Consider the following 16114-nt stretch of genomic DNA (forward strand, 5'->3'; position numbering starts at 1 on the left):
CCAGTCAATACCTAATGTGCAAAAAAAGATGCAAAAATAGCTAAAGTCAAATAAATGTGTGTTTGTTTGTATTCTTTTCCTATTCTGAATGTGATTTTATGTAACAAAAATGTAAACTGAATGCTAAACATTCAATGATATTATATAATGATATCCTGGGGTCCGTTCTTCATACCTCGCTTAAATGATCTAAGATGATTTGGCAGATCCTGGATCTTTTAATCTTGATAACTGATCTCTCGCTTATTTGGTTCTTCAAACAAGTTCGCGAATCAGATTAGAATGTCTGGATGAACTGATCTGAGATCGCTGCGTGTGTTGTTAAGGACAGATCTATTGATCCTCGAAATCATGATCAGCAATGCAACGATTGGCTCACGGCACAGCAGCGTAATGACATCATCTGATTAATATTCAATTATCCATGTGAGCAAAATTACATCAAATTAGCAGTAAACGGCTTGTAAAATATGACACGCAGTAACTTCACATTTGTTTTGAGCTGCAGGCTTTACACTTTCATTTGTCAAGACAAGAGTATTCATCATGCATTTCAATGCAAAACAATGTATTTAGTTCTACATTTAGAAAAGATTTTCTTTATTATAGTAGCCGTTTTTTAATCGGTGTAAAGAATAACTGGTTGTTTCCAAAAGCATTTTGATATTGGTAAAGGCGTCTGCAACTTTTGTGAAGCATCAAATCACTGGCATATTAACTGTCAAAACATGTTTATGACTGTAAATGTATTATTGCTTTTAAAAAAAAGTGACATATTGTGCATTTCTATCATACACAATTTGTACTAAAGCGATCTAAAAAGTTCATATCAATAAGTTTTCTCTTTGCACCACCAGGTGGCAGTCTACTTTCATTTCGAGGGTGCAGATTACATACGTTTTATTAATATGTAAAACTTTATTTATTTTATTAATGACTATAACTTTATATATATAGTTAAAAACTACTATTTTCCCAATTGTATATAACTTTTACTGTAAGAAAATATCAAAACTCGGTACATACTTTCTGTATTATCTTTGCTTGAACTGAGCCGATCTAATCCTGTTTATATGAATTGAACCTGCTCCCGATCAGGTTTGACCTAGCAGATCTGTTGCCATGACAACAACTCTCGGATCAGCTTTGAAGAACGAAACGATCCTGGATCGTGTCAAATCGTCAATATCCAAATCCAGCTAACTGAGTAATCCACGTACGAAGAACGGACCCCTGAAGAACACTAAAGTTGTTGCTGTTTTAGCATTTTATTTTATCTTGCTCTCCTCCATAGCAATATCCTGCGGTGATCCCGGAACACCGCCGTTTGCTCAAATGTCGAGCCAGAAGTTCACCTACCGAGCCGTGGTCCATTACTCCTGCAGCCAGGGCCGGACTCTGTTGGGGAACGGGACGCGTCAGTGTCTGGAGGACGGGCGCTGGAGTGGCTCGCCGCCCTACTGCTCAGGTACACACATCAACAGGTGGCAGCGCCTCAGGGGGAGAGACTGCAGACAGGCCAGCCAGCTGATCTTTAAGTCCCTGTCTGAGCAACTCAGCTTACTTCAGATTTAAGTGTCTGTCCGTGCCCAGAGAGATCTTAAAGTTTAAACAGTAACTGCTGTTGACTTCAGTCTAGATAACACATGCTTCATGGAGCCTTCTTTTATTGTGTGTTCATGTTGCTATACATATATATATATATATATATATATATATATATATATATATATATATATATATATATATATATATATATATATATATATATATATATATATACATGAAGCGTTCAGATGCAAAAGCTTCATTTTTTTCATAGGTACCCGTGTGTATGTTCAATAATTTCTCTTTAATTGCAAAGAATAGGTTATTGTCATTGCTTTCAAGTTGAAATAATTGAACATAAACACAGGAGGCTGAGAAAAATGTTCATTTTAAAAGAATAAGTCAAATGACACTTAGAGGTTTTTGCATCTGAACTCTTCATATATAATGAGAATGTAAACAAAACCCCCTCCGAAAACCATTGCGTTCCCTTTGTTGTGTACTTTGAAATTTGAATGCAGCCGAGGCTCATGACAACAAAAATAATGTAGGATAAACAAAAATAAACAATGTAGGATAAGTTAATAGTTTTTTTATTTATAGTAGAATTACTGTATACTAGGTAGACTTTTAAAAAGCCTACTAAATAATAATAATAATAATAATAATAATAATAATAATAATAATAATAATAATCAACAGCCTGAGGTATTAAAACATTTGTTTTGTCCATTACATTACAAACCACAAGAGAGGGCATTTTGTTTCAGCAGGATAGCGCTCCTTCTCATACTTCAGCCTCTATATCAAAGTACCTGAAAGCAAAGAGGGTCAAGGTGCTCCAGGATTGACCAGCCCAGTCACCAGAGATGAACATTATTGAGCATGTCTGGGGTATTATGAAGGAGGAGGCACTGTAGGTTAATCCAAGGAATCTTGATGAACTCTGGGAGTCCTGCTAGGATGCTTTCTTTGCCATTCCAGATGAGTTTATTAATACATTTTATGAGTCATTGCAGAGAAGTATGGATGCAGTCCTCCAAACTCATGGGAGTCATACACAATGTTATTTTTTTTCCACTGCACCATGACTTTCCAAGTGACAAGACTTTTTTCTAAGTGTAGTTAGACCTTACTGTCTTAATTAAATAATTAAAAATCAAGGCATGTTCATCTTTTATTTTGGTACATAAGAGTAATCTAGAGGCCTTTGCCTTTCATATAAGCTACTTTTGATGCCAGATGATCAACTAATCAAGTTATTATCTGTTGTTCCCAAAACTTGGATAGGCAACAAGACTTTTGTCAGGTAGTTATTGTTAATTTCCCAAATGATGATACATTCCTGAACTATGAATTACTATTATTATTATCAAAAATATAATAATAATAATAATAATAATAATAATAATAATAATAATAATAATAATTATTATTATTATTATTATTATTATTATTATTATATTATTTTACTATAATATCTTTGAAATAAAACAATAAACTACATTTTAAGTACTCTGATTTTGCAAATAAGCACAGAAACATTGATTGCACGTGATTTTTAATGTAGCTTTGTTCCCTCTGTCTTAAATTCCTGAGTGCTGAAGAAGAGTTCAGAAAGTATACACATTAAGAGCAAGCTATATTAGTGATGTTTTAGCATTCTCAAGAGACCCACCATGAGCTCTTAGATTGATTTTTAAAAATATGTGCATCATAAAAATCCAGGAAGTCCTAAAGAAAATAAATGACAAACATTTCTGTTGCCAAGGCTGGTTTAGATGATTTATTTATTTATTTATTTGTTTATTTATTTATTTATTCATTCATTTATTTAATTTCAGGTGATAATCCAGGATTCTGTGGGGATCCGGGAGTTCCTTCTCACGGTTCTCGTCTTGGGGAGGAATTCAGACATAAAAGCCTTCTAAGGTTCATGTGTGAAGCCGGCTATACACTGATCGGATCTTCAGAGCGCACATGCCTGCAGAACGGCTCATGGAGTGGAACTCAGCCTGTGTGTGAAGGTGAGACTCACTTATTTACCATATATAGAGCTGAAGTCAAGATTATTAGCCCTCCTGGGATTTTTTCCCCCCTTTTTCAAATGTTTCCCTAGTTATGTGTAACAGAGCAATAATTTTTTAACAGTATTTCCTGTAATATTTTTTTTTCCTGGAGAAAGTCCAGGCTCAAATAAAAGCAGTTTTAATGAGCAATATCACACGAGTAGCAGTGCAACATGGTCGTATACCGGCACTGCTGAGAGCCATGCGTTGGCACACCACATCACACCAAACGCACTTTTTGTGTTTAAAGGTGTCTTTTAGAATGATTTACTAATGACTGCAAGCATTTTGAGTGCTGCTTATGCACCCTGTGCACCTCGCGTTTTAACCACCTGCTGAGCTTTGCGTTTTTTCCGTTGCACACTTTGCGCCCGCAGTTGAAAAAGTCAACCCTGAGCGGAAAAAGCGCTTTACGTCAGCGTTTTACATCAGTTATCTCTATTTCATTCTCCAATCAAGTGAAAGCAGATGCGGGGTTTCGTTGAGGTGACTGCAGTGTTTGTGTTGTTAAGATGACTTTTTGAAGAAGAAGGAAAGACTCATGGTTGCTGTTTTGAGTAATCTGATGCTGTATGATTTTAAAAATCTTGAATATCACAATATTATTAAACATTCAAACTATAACAATATCAACAACAACACTCTCGCACATTACCTATTTTAGCTGATTTAGTTGTTGCGTAACAACATTAAATGCGCATTCTCGTGTTTTCAGAACGCAAAAAGCGATTTTGGTGTGATCGGCTTCTTAGTGTCCCACTAGTAACAATATACAGCCATTGTACAAAAGTTTGATGGCATAATTGTTTATATAACATGGAGAGTCTAAAAATCCTTTTGTATGAGGAACTACTTTCTTACACCATTTATTTACATCTGCAGCTGACGTCAGAACAGCAGAACCCGTTGCTACTTCACAAACGTCATTTACTCATACGCTAGTAATAGTATTAGAATGATTCTCTAGCGTAATGTCTAAAGTGATAACAAAGCAGGTGATTTTGCTCACATTTTAAGATTATAAGGCTGGATGGAATAAAATTCCATCAGTCTAACGACATTTCCCAGTATTTCTCTGTTGCAATCGGGATACCACAATAATTAACCCTGAAAAGTCAAAGCAAAGCAAACACTACCAGATTACTATAGTATGAATAGAGCACTACAGCATACAAAAGAGAGTGATCGACTAAGAATGACATTTACCTGTTTAATAATGATTTGATCAGTTGTTGTTTGAAATATGCTGAGTTTTTCTCCTCTTAGGGCTTATTATGCGGTCTTTGTCGCTATCTTGTAGCAGTCATAGCTGGATACTGACTAGCTGAATCTCCGAAATTATACATATTTAAAATAGGCACTATCCTTAGAAATAAACTGCATGGTTGCAATCTAAACAACTGCATTCTTGCCTCAAAAGTACAATTATGTTGTCCAACAGCTGGAAAATGTGTCAGTGAGTTTATTGATCTGTTTTCACTCTATGTGGGAGAAGTAATACAGAAGGGTGAGGAGGCTGCATGAGTGCTGTTATTGTAGAATATCACGTTGCTACCAGCCAATCCGATTTGAGAACCAGACAGAACTGTTGAATATATATTTTTTAAACCAAGTTAGTATTTTTAGCCCCCTTAAGCATTATTCTTTTTCGATTGACTACAGAAAAAACCATTGATTAAGCTAATTACCCTTACTTGCCTAATTACCTTAGTTAAGCCTTTAAATGTCACTTTAAGCTGAATTAAAGTATCTTAAAAACATCTAGTAAAATGGCAAAGACAAAAGAACTTAGTTATTAAAAATTTGGGTCAGTTGGCATTTCTGTGTGGAGTTTGCATGTTCTCCACATGTTAACGTGGGTTTTCTTCGGGTGCTCTGGTTTCCCCCACAAGTCCAAAAACATATGATATAGGTGAATTGGTTAAGTTAAATTGTCCGTAGTGTATGTGTGTGTATGAGTGTTTATAGATGTTTCCCAGTGATTGGGAACTGGATGGGCATCCGCTGCATAATAAACATATGCTGGATAAATTGGCGGATCACTCCATTGTGGGGACCCCAGAACAGAAATTGAGTAAAAAAAATATAGGGGGGTGGCTAATAATTCAGGAAGGCTAATAATTCTGACTTCAACTGTACCTGTAGTAAGGGACCCAAGGTAAAATGCACGAGGGCACTGCTTTGCTCTTGAGCTTAATTTGTTCTGAAAGGCAAACATCCCTTCAAGCGAACTGTGTCCTAATGAGAAAAATACATGTTTTTTATTTATTTATTTATTTTTTTGTGTGTGTCCTTAAAAAAAGCTGTAATATAAGTAAAACCAGCTCAAATTACAGCTTGTACTCTTTGTTTCTGAAGCTCTCGTAACCTGCTCGACTCACTCTTTTCCTGGATTGTACACTGTAATTAGTGTACAATTGATCTTTTGATGCTAGCTGGCCTAAAAATCGGTAATTGCCAGTTAACTCAAGGAGTCTGGTTAGTGGAGGCACACAAAAGCGCCTGTCATTAGCATGGTGCGTAATGATATATCACTGCAATAAAGATTTGTGAATAGAGCACTCTAGCTAACTGGTAAATGGAAGTACTCGACAATTTGAAATGTTTTAATGACTAAGCATTTCCCTCAGCATAAAAAGTTGAAAACTGGAGTATTAATTGGATGTTGTAGACAGCGGTGATTGCAGTTTAAAATGTTCACTCTTGTTTATGATAATTAAAATGTTACCTTTCTTGCATAGTCTCTGATTTTATTTATTTAATCTAATGTATTCTCATTGGCTTGGAAGGTTTGTAGTAAAACTGGTTAATGCTGAGGTGCTTCAAGTCAGTTTGTGTAGAGTTATCATTAAATGTGATACGCTCAAACATAACCATAGTAGCACAGTGACAAGTGCTGAATACTTCTATCTGCATCCAACATGCATTCCATTTATTTTCTTTTCGGCTTAGTCCCTGTATTAATCTGTGGTCGAAACAGTGGAATGAACCACCAACTTATCTAGAATATGTTTTACGCAGCGGATGCCCTTCCAGCCGCAACTCATAATGGGGAAACACCCATACTGACTCAATACCACACATACACTACGGACAATTTACCCTACCCAATTCCCCTGTACTGCATGTCTTTGCACTTGTGGGGGAAAACGGTGCACCCTGAAGAAATCCACACGAACACAGAGAGAAGTGCATTCCTTTAATATTAATAATAATACATGTTCAATTTGTATTATTTAAATTAAATTGTTATTAGTAAAATAATAAAAATATTAATCAAATAATTGGTACCACTTTTAAAAAAATGGTCCATTGTTAATTGTTAATGGTTAGTAACATATTTATTTAGGTATTTAGGCATTTACTAGCATGAACAAACTATTAGTATTACATTTGTTATGGTATTTATTTATCTTGGTTAATGTAAGTTAATGTTGTTTAATTTAAACAACGTTAGTTCATGCTAGTTCATATTAACTCATGGTGCATTAATTTAAACAAGCACAACTTTGGATATTAATAATGCATTAGTAAATGCTGAACAATGATTAATAAATGCTTTACAGATTATTGATACTTAGTTAATGTTAGTAAATGCATTACTAGTGGACCATTATTCTAACGTGTTACTAAATATTTTAAATATGTTTAATATTTTAATTATTATCCAATTAGAAATTATTAATACTAATTATTCATTCATTCATTCATTTTCTTGTTGGCTTAGTCCCTTTAATAATCCGGGGTCGCCACAGCGAAATGCACCGCCAACTTATCCAGCAAGTTTTTACGCAGCGGATGCCCTTCCAGCCACAACCTATCTCTGGGAAACAACCACACACACATTCACACACACACTCATACACTACGGACAATTTAGCCTACCCAATTCACCTGTACCGCATGTCTTTGGACTGTGGGGGAAACCGGAGCACCCGGAGGAAACCCACGCGAAGGCAGGGAAAACATGCAAACTCCACACAGTCCACTACTGATTGCCATTGGTACCCTTTTGACAGTGGAAATGCATGCCCGATAAAGGTGACTTAAGTTACAATGACTTTGGGAAAGCAGGCAGCAGGTCCTGATTTGTTAATCAGGAGGACCCTGAGAATTCCCGGTAGGCTGGTCCGTTTTTTTGGCTGCAAGTCCATAGCTATTTCTCGCAACCCTTTGAGCAAAATGCAGCCTGCAGGTTAATGATGATATAACATTGTAACATGATGATCATTCAACCCCAAAGAGCTGCACCTTGGTAAATATATGAATTCAAATAATTAATATCAATGAATATTACACCTTCTCAATGAAAATCAGATGTTTCAATCTGACATAACTTGATTGGAAATCTAAAATGGGGGGAAAAAGATTAAGCCATCAACAGAAAGTAATATTGCGGTGTAAGGTCCACCCAGTTGGCCCAATGCCGGTGTCCACTGGTGGATGAAGGTTCACTGCATGTTCGATCTTTCCAGTGCACAATGTTGATTTATATTAAACTTAACTCATATCTGACTCCAATTTTAGTATGAGGTGGTTTAGAATATTAATATATTTATCCTCGTTTTATCTGACTCCAATCATAAAACATTAAGAAGATTATATCAATATGTAATTTAGATAAATGTTTGAACCGTTTGTCTTCACTAGTAACTATTACATCCGTTCATTCGGGTGCTCATGTCGCTCAGAGAAATCGCCTCGGCCGAAGGCGTCCCTCACGGTCACACTCCGGTCAGTCTTGAATATTAAACAGAGGTAAATTGACTAATACTTTAGATGGCCGCTACCAGCGCGCTCGTTCTAAAATACTTTAGTTAGTCCCGCTTAGATGTACACCTTTGAGTTAAGACAATCATCATTTCTAATTAGAGGTTAGGGCATTAATATAAATGTACCCGACTACTGGACTCTATAGTAACTTTGGTTTTCACCAAGCCCATGGTTTCCCATATGAACTTAATTTAGAATAATATTACCTTCAAACAAAGGTCGGGTACCCAATCTAGGTTAGTCGTGCAACACCTTGTTGACCTAGACGGAAGTTATCGCCCTTTCCACCTAAGTACACATGAATCAATATCAAGAGTCAGCCGGATCGCTAAAACACAATTAGTGTGCCAATGCTCCATCTCAATTGGATTTTAGTCCGTCTACTGACCTGACGCAAGACGTGCGGAAACAAGGATACAGCGTAATCTACTTGAATTAATAATTACAGAGTAAACAAAATATGGTCAAACATTACAATTTATTAGTCAGGTAAATGTATTATGCCAATTCAATCAGTCAATTCATAAATGATCAATACAAAACATCAAATTATCAAAGATAAATCCAAGATGAAAAAGATGCATTCCTGACTTTGAAATATACATAACATGGGGCAGACCCCATGTTATGGGCTGATCTGGTTAGGCAGAATCGCCCTGAGTCCTTCTTAGGCCTTACCTTAAATAATCCAAGAATTCCCTCAAGGAAGGGGGTGTGAACAAAAGGCATTCACACTTAGTGGCAAAAGATGTTCAAAAGATGCCTGAAGTTATATATTTATTGTTCTGATTATGTCTAATTCTGAGAGAATGAGACCATTGTACCAATCGCACTGAGACATTTCAAATGATATCAAACATGATAATTAAAGTCAGTTTGGTTAATCTAAAACATTCAAACATTGAAATGACCATATGCGTGAGTTGGGGGATGAAGCTGAGTTTCAGATGCAAATGCAGCAGGAACTGGTTTTTCCCGCATACCCCTTGCTGAGTTGTGAAGTTACCAGTCTCTGTTTTCAGCTCATGTTGTGAATTGTCAAAGATATCAAAATATTTGCAATATTTCAATTCTTACAGCGGTTAAAAGAGTCTTGCAGTGATTAAGTAGTCAGCATATTGTGTTATGATGCCGCCGACCTGAGTTCGAACCTCACCTGAGTATTTTTTTTTTTCATTTTTAGTATTAAGACATATAATTCTGTTTAAGTTACTTATTTTTACTTGGGTTACTTTTATTTTACTTTTGTTTTTGTGTGACCACCATTACAAAGGACAGGATATCTATAAAGAATTTTGCACAGAATATATATATATATATATATATATATATATATATATATATATATATATATATATATATATATATATATATATATATATTCATTTATTGCAGGAAAGGTCATTGTGATGTTTTTGAGAATAGTGTTGGAGATTTAGCTCCCCTTTAATGTTCTCATATTTATGAAAAACTTTTACAGTTGTGTTCTTGAAAAAGACGTGATAGAGTCATTAGAAACTGATTTGAAAATGACGTTATTTGTCGTGAACTGAGGTGGGCCGGTCTAAGGCTTGAAACTCCAGAGCTGAAAAGGAGTCCCTCTCCGGCCCTGGGAGGCGTTAACATTAAGACCAGTCGCTCAGCCATTGTTTTTTTTATGATATACTTAGGCTCAAGATGCTTTTGGGGAGCGCAGCCCTGTACTGCATATTTTTAACATTCACCAATATCATTGCACAGCTCCACTGTATATCACATATTGCGATTTTGTTTTTCTCACATGAAAACACATCAAATAAACCTTCCGGAAACTGAAAGACACTCCAGGAACTATTATACCCTATATATATATATATATATTTTAGAATGCAATAACACTGTACCCTGTAGCTACTCAATGAGTAAAGTACTGTACATTTATTCATAAATAAATAAGGGCTGTAACATATTTTAACAGATTGCTGTCGGGGGTTAACACAATGTTGGATATAAGTACAGTTGTGTGGATAAAGGCAATCATTTCTAAAATGCCTGATATGAAACCCAAGTCTGTTGCCACTTACACATAATAATATAATTAACACATACACAATAATAACTTAGAATTCGGCAATGTATCTGTTTACAGCATTGGACTCCACTGTAATCGTGTTAGCTCTGAATTGCTCAGGCTGTTTCTTCTTTTAATTAAGTTAAACGTTAAATTGGAAGTTTGATGATAATACAGATGAAGTGACTTCTGTATTAAGTGACTGCAGCTATTACAACAACAGAACTGATCGATGAAATAAGACACAAAGAGAAGAATGGCAGATTTCAACACAGGCTCATTCTGAAAACGTAGCCCTATATACGTTTCTGGAGATCGTGATTTATGTAGTCAGAAGTAGAGGTGTGTCGCTGTTCCTTTTCGCGCCTTTACCCGCTTACCTCCGTATGAGGAGCCTTCCCGTTGTTACCAGATTGTCTGGTATCCCGACACGTATGTCGATCGGACTTAAGACGCAGAGCGGAGTTGGCCGTGACAACAGTGTTTGAGTCCTGTAAAGAACGGTTTCAGAAAGCGAGTAAGACAAAAACAAAAGATACAAAATAAAATAAATGAAAATGAACAGTTTTATTATTGCTATTATTGTCGTATGGACACCCAACCATTTTAGGGTCGTCACATATCTCTGTTCTATTACAATCCAAAATCTAATTAACTACATTGAAGCATATCATTTTACTGCCCTTATCTGTACGAACAGGGGGAAAAGGGGGGGAGGGGGGCAGGGGGGACTCATCAAAATCTCAAACTAATTGGAATTGGAAGTTTTTCTACCTTGCCAAAAAAAATAAATAAATAAATAAAACATGATGTTTGTGGTTTAATTTGAAGTGTTTTGCTTGGTGTGCTAGATATGTTTCACAGTATAGTGTGTGCCATTTTTTCAGTCCCGCAGCGCTGCAGTCTTTTGCTTCTCACATATTGAAGTTCTCTCTTTAAGTTCCTTGTCTTTGATTCCCTTCCCAGCTGTATCCTGTGGTAATCCTGGAACGCCAGCCTATGCCAAGATCGTCTTCAGCGACGGGATGTTGTTTTCCAACTCAGTGACATATGCCTGCTGGGAGGGCTACAAGACCTCTGGACTCACTACTCGCCATTGCACCACCAACGGCACCTGGACCGGCTCTGCGCCAGATTGCATCAGTTAGAACCGCAGCCTTTATTCTATTTGATAACTAGAAACTGTTTTATTCCAATTTTCTGTGTGTGTTCTGTGTGCTTTAGTTACACTTAATACTGCATTTTATGTAAACTGTGTTGTGATATTCTCTATGATATTCCTGATATTTTATAGTTTTTGTGTAATAACAAAACAATAACAAGACAATATACAATGGAGTTTAAATGTAAAATACAAAGTGCAAGAAAGAAAGAGAAAAAGGGGGATGTAGAAGAAAAAAATAATCCAACAATTGCTGTACAAAGCAGGTTAACAACCAATTCAATGTTACTTGCTATTTATAGATTGCTACCCAAATTTGCAGCGTTGTGCATATTATTTTTTTTTCTAATATCAGATTTATTTAAGCATTTATTTATTCATTTTATTTGTTTGTCCATTCGTTCACTAGCTCGTTTGTTCATTTATTTATTTATTTATTTATTTATTTATTTATTTATTTCTTTATTTATTTCTTAATTCGTTCATTCATATATTTATTTATTTTGGTTAATTGTATGTTTGTTTGTTTGTTTGGTTGTTCATTACTTTATTTCTTTGTTCCTTCGTTCGATTACTTACTTATTTATTTATTTATTTATTTTGTTTGTTTGTTCGTTCGTTCGTTCGTTCGTTCGTTCCTTCGATTTATTTATTTATTTATTTATTTATTTATTTATTTATTTATTTATTTATTCTTTCATTTGTTTATTCGTTTTATTTGTTTATTTATTTGATTGATTGATTGATTGATTGATTGATTGATTGTTTTGGATAAACATGATTACTAAAGATGTGTTTAATAGACATCTAATAGATGTCTAAACACAGACAAAAATTTGAACTGGCAGTGAAAATCTAACAGATATCAATGAATAGCCCAAAACAAGACCATGAAATACAAAGGGTAGACAGATTCCACATGCGTAGTCTTTCATCCTTGTGTATTTAATGGCTAGTCTAGTTTTGGGCTATGTTTAGAGGTCTATTAAGTTCCCTCTGACACCCTAAATCTAGTCTTGTTTTAGCCCAGTCTATGTCTATGCTTGTCTATAAACATCTTTTAAACCCAGGTTTTACACAAACTAACAGTTTATTTATTTATTTGTTTGTTTAATTGTTTATTTATTTATTTATTTAGGTATAACATTGTGGATAAACATATTTCCAAACAATCAATTTTGGATTAAATAGACATCTAATAGACGTCTAAATATAAACAAAGATTATGACTGGTAGTGAAAATCTAATAGGTATCTAAGAATAGCCCAAAACTAGTTACCAAATAAAAAGATGAGACAGATTCCACATATTTAGTCATTTATTATTGTGTATTTAATGGTTAGTATAGTTTTGGGCTACTAGACATCTATTAGATTCCCACTGACAGCTCAAATTTAGCCTCGCTTTAGCCTAGTCGACTACTGTTTGTTTAGATGTCTATAAACTTCTTTAAACCCAGGTTTTACACAAACTAACAGTTCTAGCAATTAAAACAAAAGTTAAACACAATTCAATTAAAATACATTCACTCCAAATGTCAAATATAAAGACCAACAAAGAAAGAGAAAAGGGGGATGTAAGGGGAGAAAATAATTCAATAATGACCGATTCAAGGTTCTTTGCTATTTGTAGGATGATTATCAAATTTGCAACATTGTGCGTGTTTTTATTTATTCAGATTTATTTATTTATTTATTTATTTATTTATTTATTTATTTATTTATTTATTTATTTATTTATTTAATCATTTATTTATAACATTGTGGATAAAAAGGAAAGACGAACATTTGGACTGGCAGTGAAAATCTAATGTAAATCTAAGAATAGCCGAGAACTTGTCATCAAAACAAAGATTAGACAGACTTCACATGTGTAGTCATGTATTCCTGTGTGTTTGATAACTAGTCTATTTTTTTGGGCTATTTTTAGACATTTGACAGCCCAAATTTAGTCTTGATTCAGCCCACTCTATGTCTATGTCTATGTTTAGATGTTTATAAACATCATTTAAAACCAATAAACCAATAAACATTTTAAGACGTCTAAACATAGACGAAAATTTGGATGGGCAGTGAAAATCTAATAAATATCTAAAAATACCCCAAAACTAGTCATCAAATACAAAGATTTGACAGATTCCACATGTATAGTCATTCATTCTTGTGTATTTGATCTAGACTAGTCTAGTCTAGTCTTGGGCTATTCTTAGATGTCTATTAGATCCCCAATTTTAGTCTTGATTTAGCCTAGCCGTTTTAGCCTGTTTAGATGCCTATTAGACTTCAGGTTTTACACAAACTAATATTTTTGGTTATTAAAACAAAATTAAATTAGACATTCAGTCAATTTAAGTGAATAAGAAATATCAGAATGTCAAGAATATCTGTGTTAGCTTGTTCTCTATTTTTGTAGTTATCAGCTGTGGAGATCCTGGTCCAATCGCCAATGGAATTTACATCGGAAAAGAGTTCATATTCAACAAAACCGTCCACTATCGCTGTAACCCTGGTTATGAAATGGATCCCCTCGATTCATCTGTACTACGATGCAGCAAAGATGGCACTTGGAATCAGACCAAACCAAGCTGCAAAGGTAAGTTTCACTTCCAAATCGTCAAGATATCTCCATTTTCTCTCTTGGCTGTTCGTCAAACAGCTTCGCGAGAGCTTTTAAAAAATACACTAATATTATGGGCTTCTTTGCATTCCAACATCAAAAGTCTTTCAGATGTTTTTTGATCTTTTACTTTATTTATTTATTTTTCTTTTACTCGCCTGGCATGTAAGATTATTCACTTGCGAACTCCAAGGAAATGTGTAGGATCTATGTTACAAGATGTCAGAATGAAATCAGTGAGTAGTGCAATGCTGACAGCTCAGCCTCCTCACGACCATTTTCTAGAAAAATTCATCTATATGTTTTTGGATGCAAGACGAAATGTCTGGATATTTGAAGGGATTTTTTTAGTGCAGAGTCCTATTTAATTATCATTTGCTCCCTTTAGTAATACATTCTCTCCCATCAGTAAACAGAGTGTAATAATAAAGAGACAATAAACACTAAGCCCCTTGTTAGTATGCTGTCTTTTATATCTCTCTGTCCGTGGTTGGAGCATGTGAAAGAAAGGGTTGTTGTGTTTGGAGACATCTTAGAGACAAATCCCTTCCTGTTTTTTTCCTTAGTTAGGTAGCATACAGAATATGGAATCTGAATGTAGAACAGTGAAATTAAATTCTATTGTAGGTGCATACCAAAAGTAAAAAAAGAAACAAAACAGTTCAGTTTATTGTTATGTATGCTTTTGAGTAAGCACAGTTGAAGTTAGAATTATTAGCCCCCCTCAATTATTAGCCCCCTTGTTTAGTTTTTCCCCATTTTGTGTTTAACGGAGAGAAGATTTTTTTTTAACACATTTCTAAACATGATAGTTTTAATAACTCATTTCTAATAACGTCGTTGTATAATGATGGTTTGTTCTGAGACAGAAGGAAAAAAATTGCTTAAAAGGGCTAATAATGTTGACCTTAAAATGGTGTTTAAAAAAATAAAAAATGCTTTTATTCTAGCCGAAATAAAACAAATAAGACTTTCTCCAGAAGAAAAAAATAATATCAGACATCCTGTGAAAATGTCCTTGCTCTGTTAAACATCGTTTGGGAAATATTTGAAAAAGAAAAAAGTGGTGTAAAAAATGTTTCCCCTAAATGATTTCTTATTTTTTGTCAAACTTTATTGCTTCATACTACCAAACAAATTGAAATATTAGTGAAAGATAACAAGTAAAAATCAGGCAGTTTTGAAATTAAGGTTTTTATTGAGGAAAAACAAAACACAAGACTGTAGATCCTAGTATGAAAAAAAAACTTTTCAACAAAGCCTCATTTGTAAAAGTTACTTACAATGTTGAAAAAACAGTGAGAACATGTCAGATTTATTACAGTTACAGTTATGTTAATATAATAAAAAAAAAACACTGTATTTTATTAGATATTAAAAACATTCAATCAAATGACTACGACTTGTACAGTCTCAGAAATATGGTTATATTATGCAAGCTGTCACTGGAGTGGTACCTTTTTAAAAGGTACACATTTGTACCTAAAGAGTTTCTATTGGTACCTCAAAATTATACATTAGTACCTAAAAATTTTAACAGGAACACTTTTGTACTTTTTATGTACTAATATGTACCCTTGAGGTATTTATATGGACCTTTAAGCTACAAATTTGTACCTTTTGAAAAGGTACCACCCCAATGACAGCTCACGCACCTTTATTTCTGAGAGTGTATCATATCATATTGTCTATGATTTTATCATATTGTCTATGCACCTATGATGAAAATCATCTTCTGTAAGCTGTTTGGACAGAACCGTGTGTAGGTATATTGCGTACACAGTCATATTGGGGTGATTAAAACACAATACATTTCTTTTTTTTAATTTTCTGAGGTTAAAATAGGATTCAAATCCTTGCTATTTTGAGGCCCATTGCAATATAATGTAGGAATGC

The 16114-nt window shown here is 34.5% G+C and overlaps 1 protein-coding gene across 1 annotated transcript in view; it reads left to right on the forward strand.

The window, feature by feature from the left end:
- The window catches only part of LOC101885457 (CUB and sushi domain-containing protein 1), a 219117-nt gene that overhangs the window by 170584 nt on the left and 32419 nt on the right, over nucleotides 1–16114 (forward strand). The window contains exons 33-36 of the mRNA XM_073920566.1: nucleotides 1295–1468; nucleotides 3393–3575; nucleotides 11407–11583; nucleotides 14015–14194. Coding sequence (XP_073776667.1) covers nucleotides 1295–1468; nucleotides 3393–3575; nucleotides 11407–11583; nucleotides 14015–14194 — 714 coding nt within the window. The remainder of the gene's footprint in view (nucleotides 1–1294; nucleotides 1469–3392; nucleotides 3576–11406; nucleotides 11584–14014; nucleotides 14195–16114) is intronic.

This window comes from Danio rerio, chromosome 13 (genome assembly GCF_049306965.1).
Source record: "Danio rerio strain Tuebingen ecotype United States chromosome 13, GRCz12tu, whole genome shotgun sequence".
Taxonomy (NCBI): domain Eukaryota; kingdom Metazoa; phylum Chordata; class Actinopteri; order Cypriniformes; family Danionidae; genus Danio; species Danio rerio.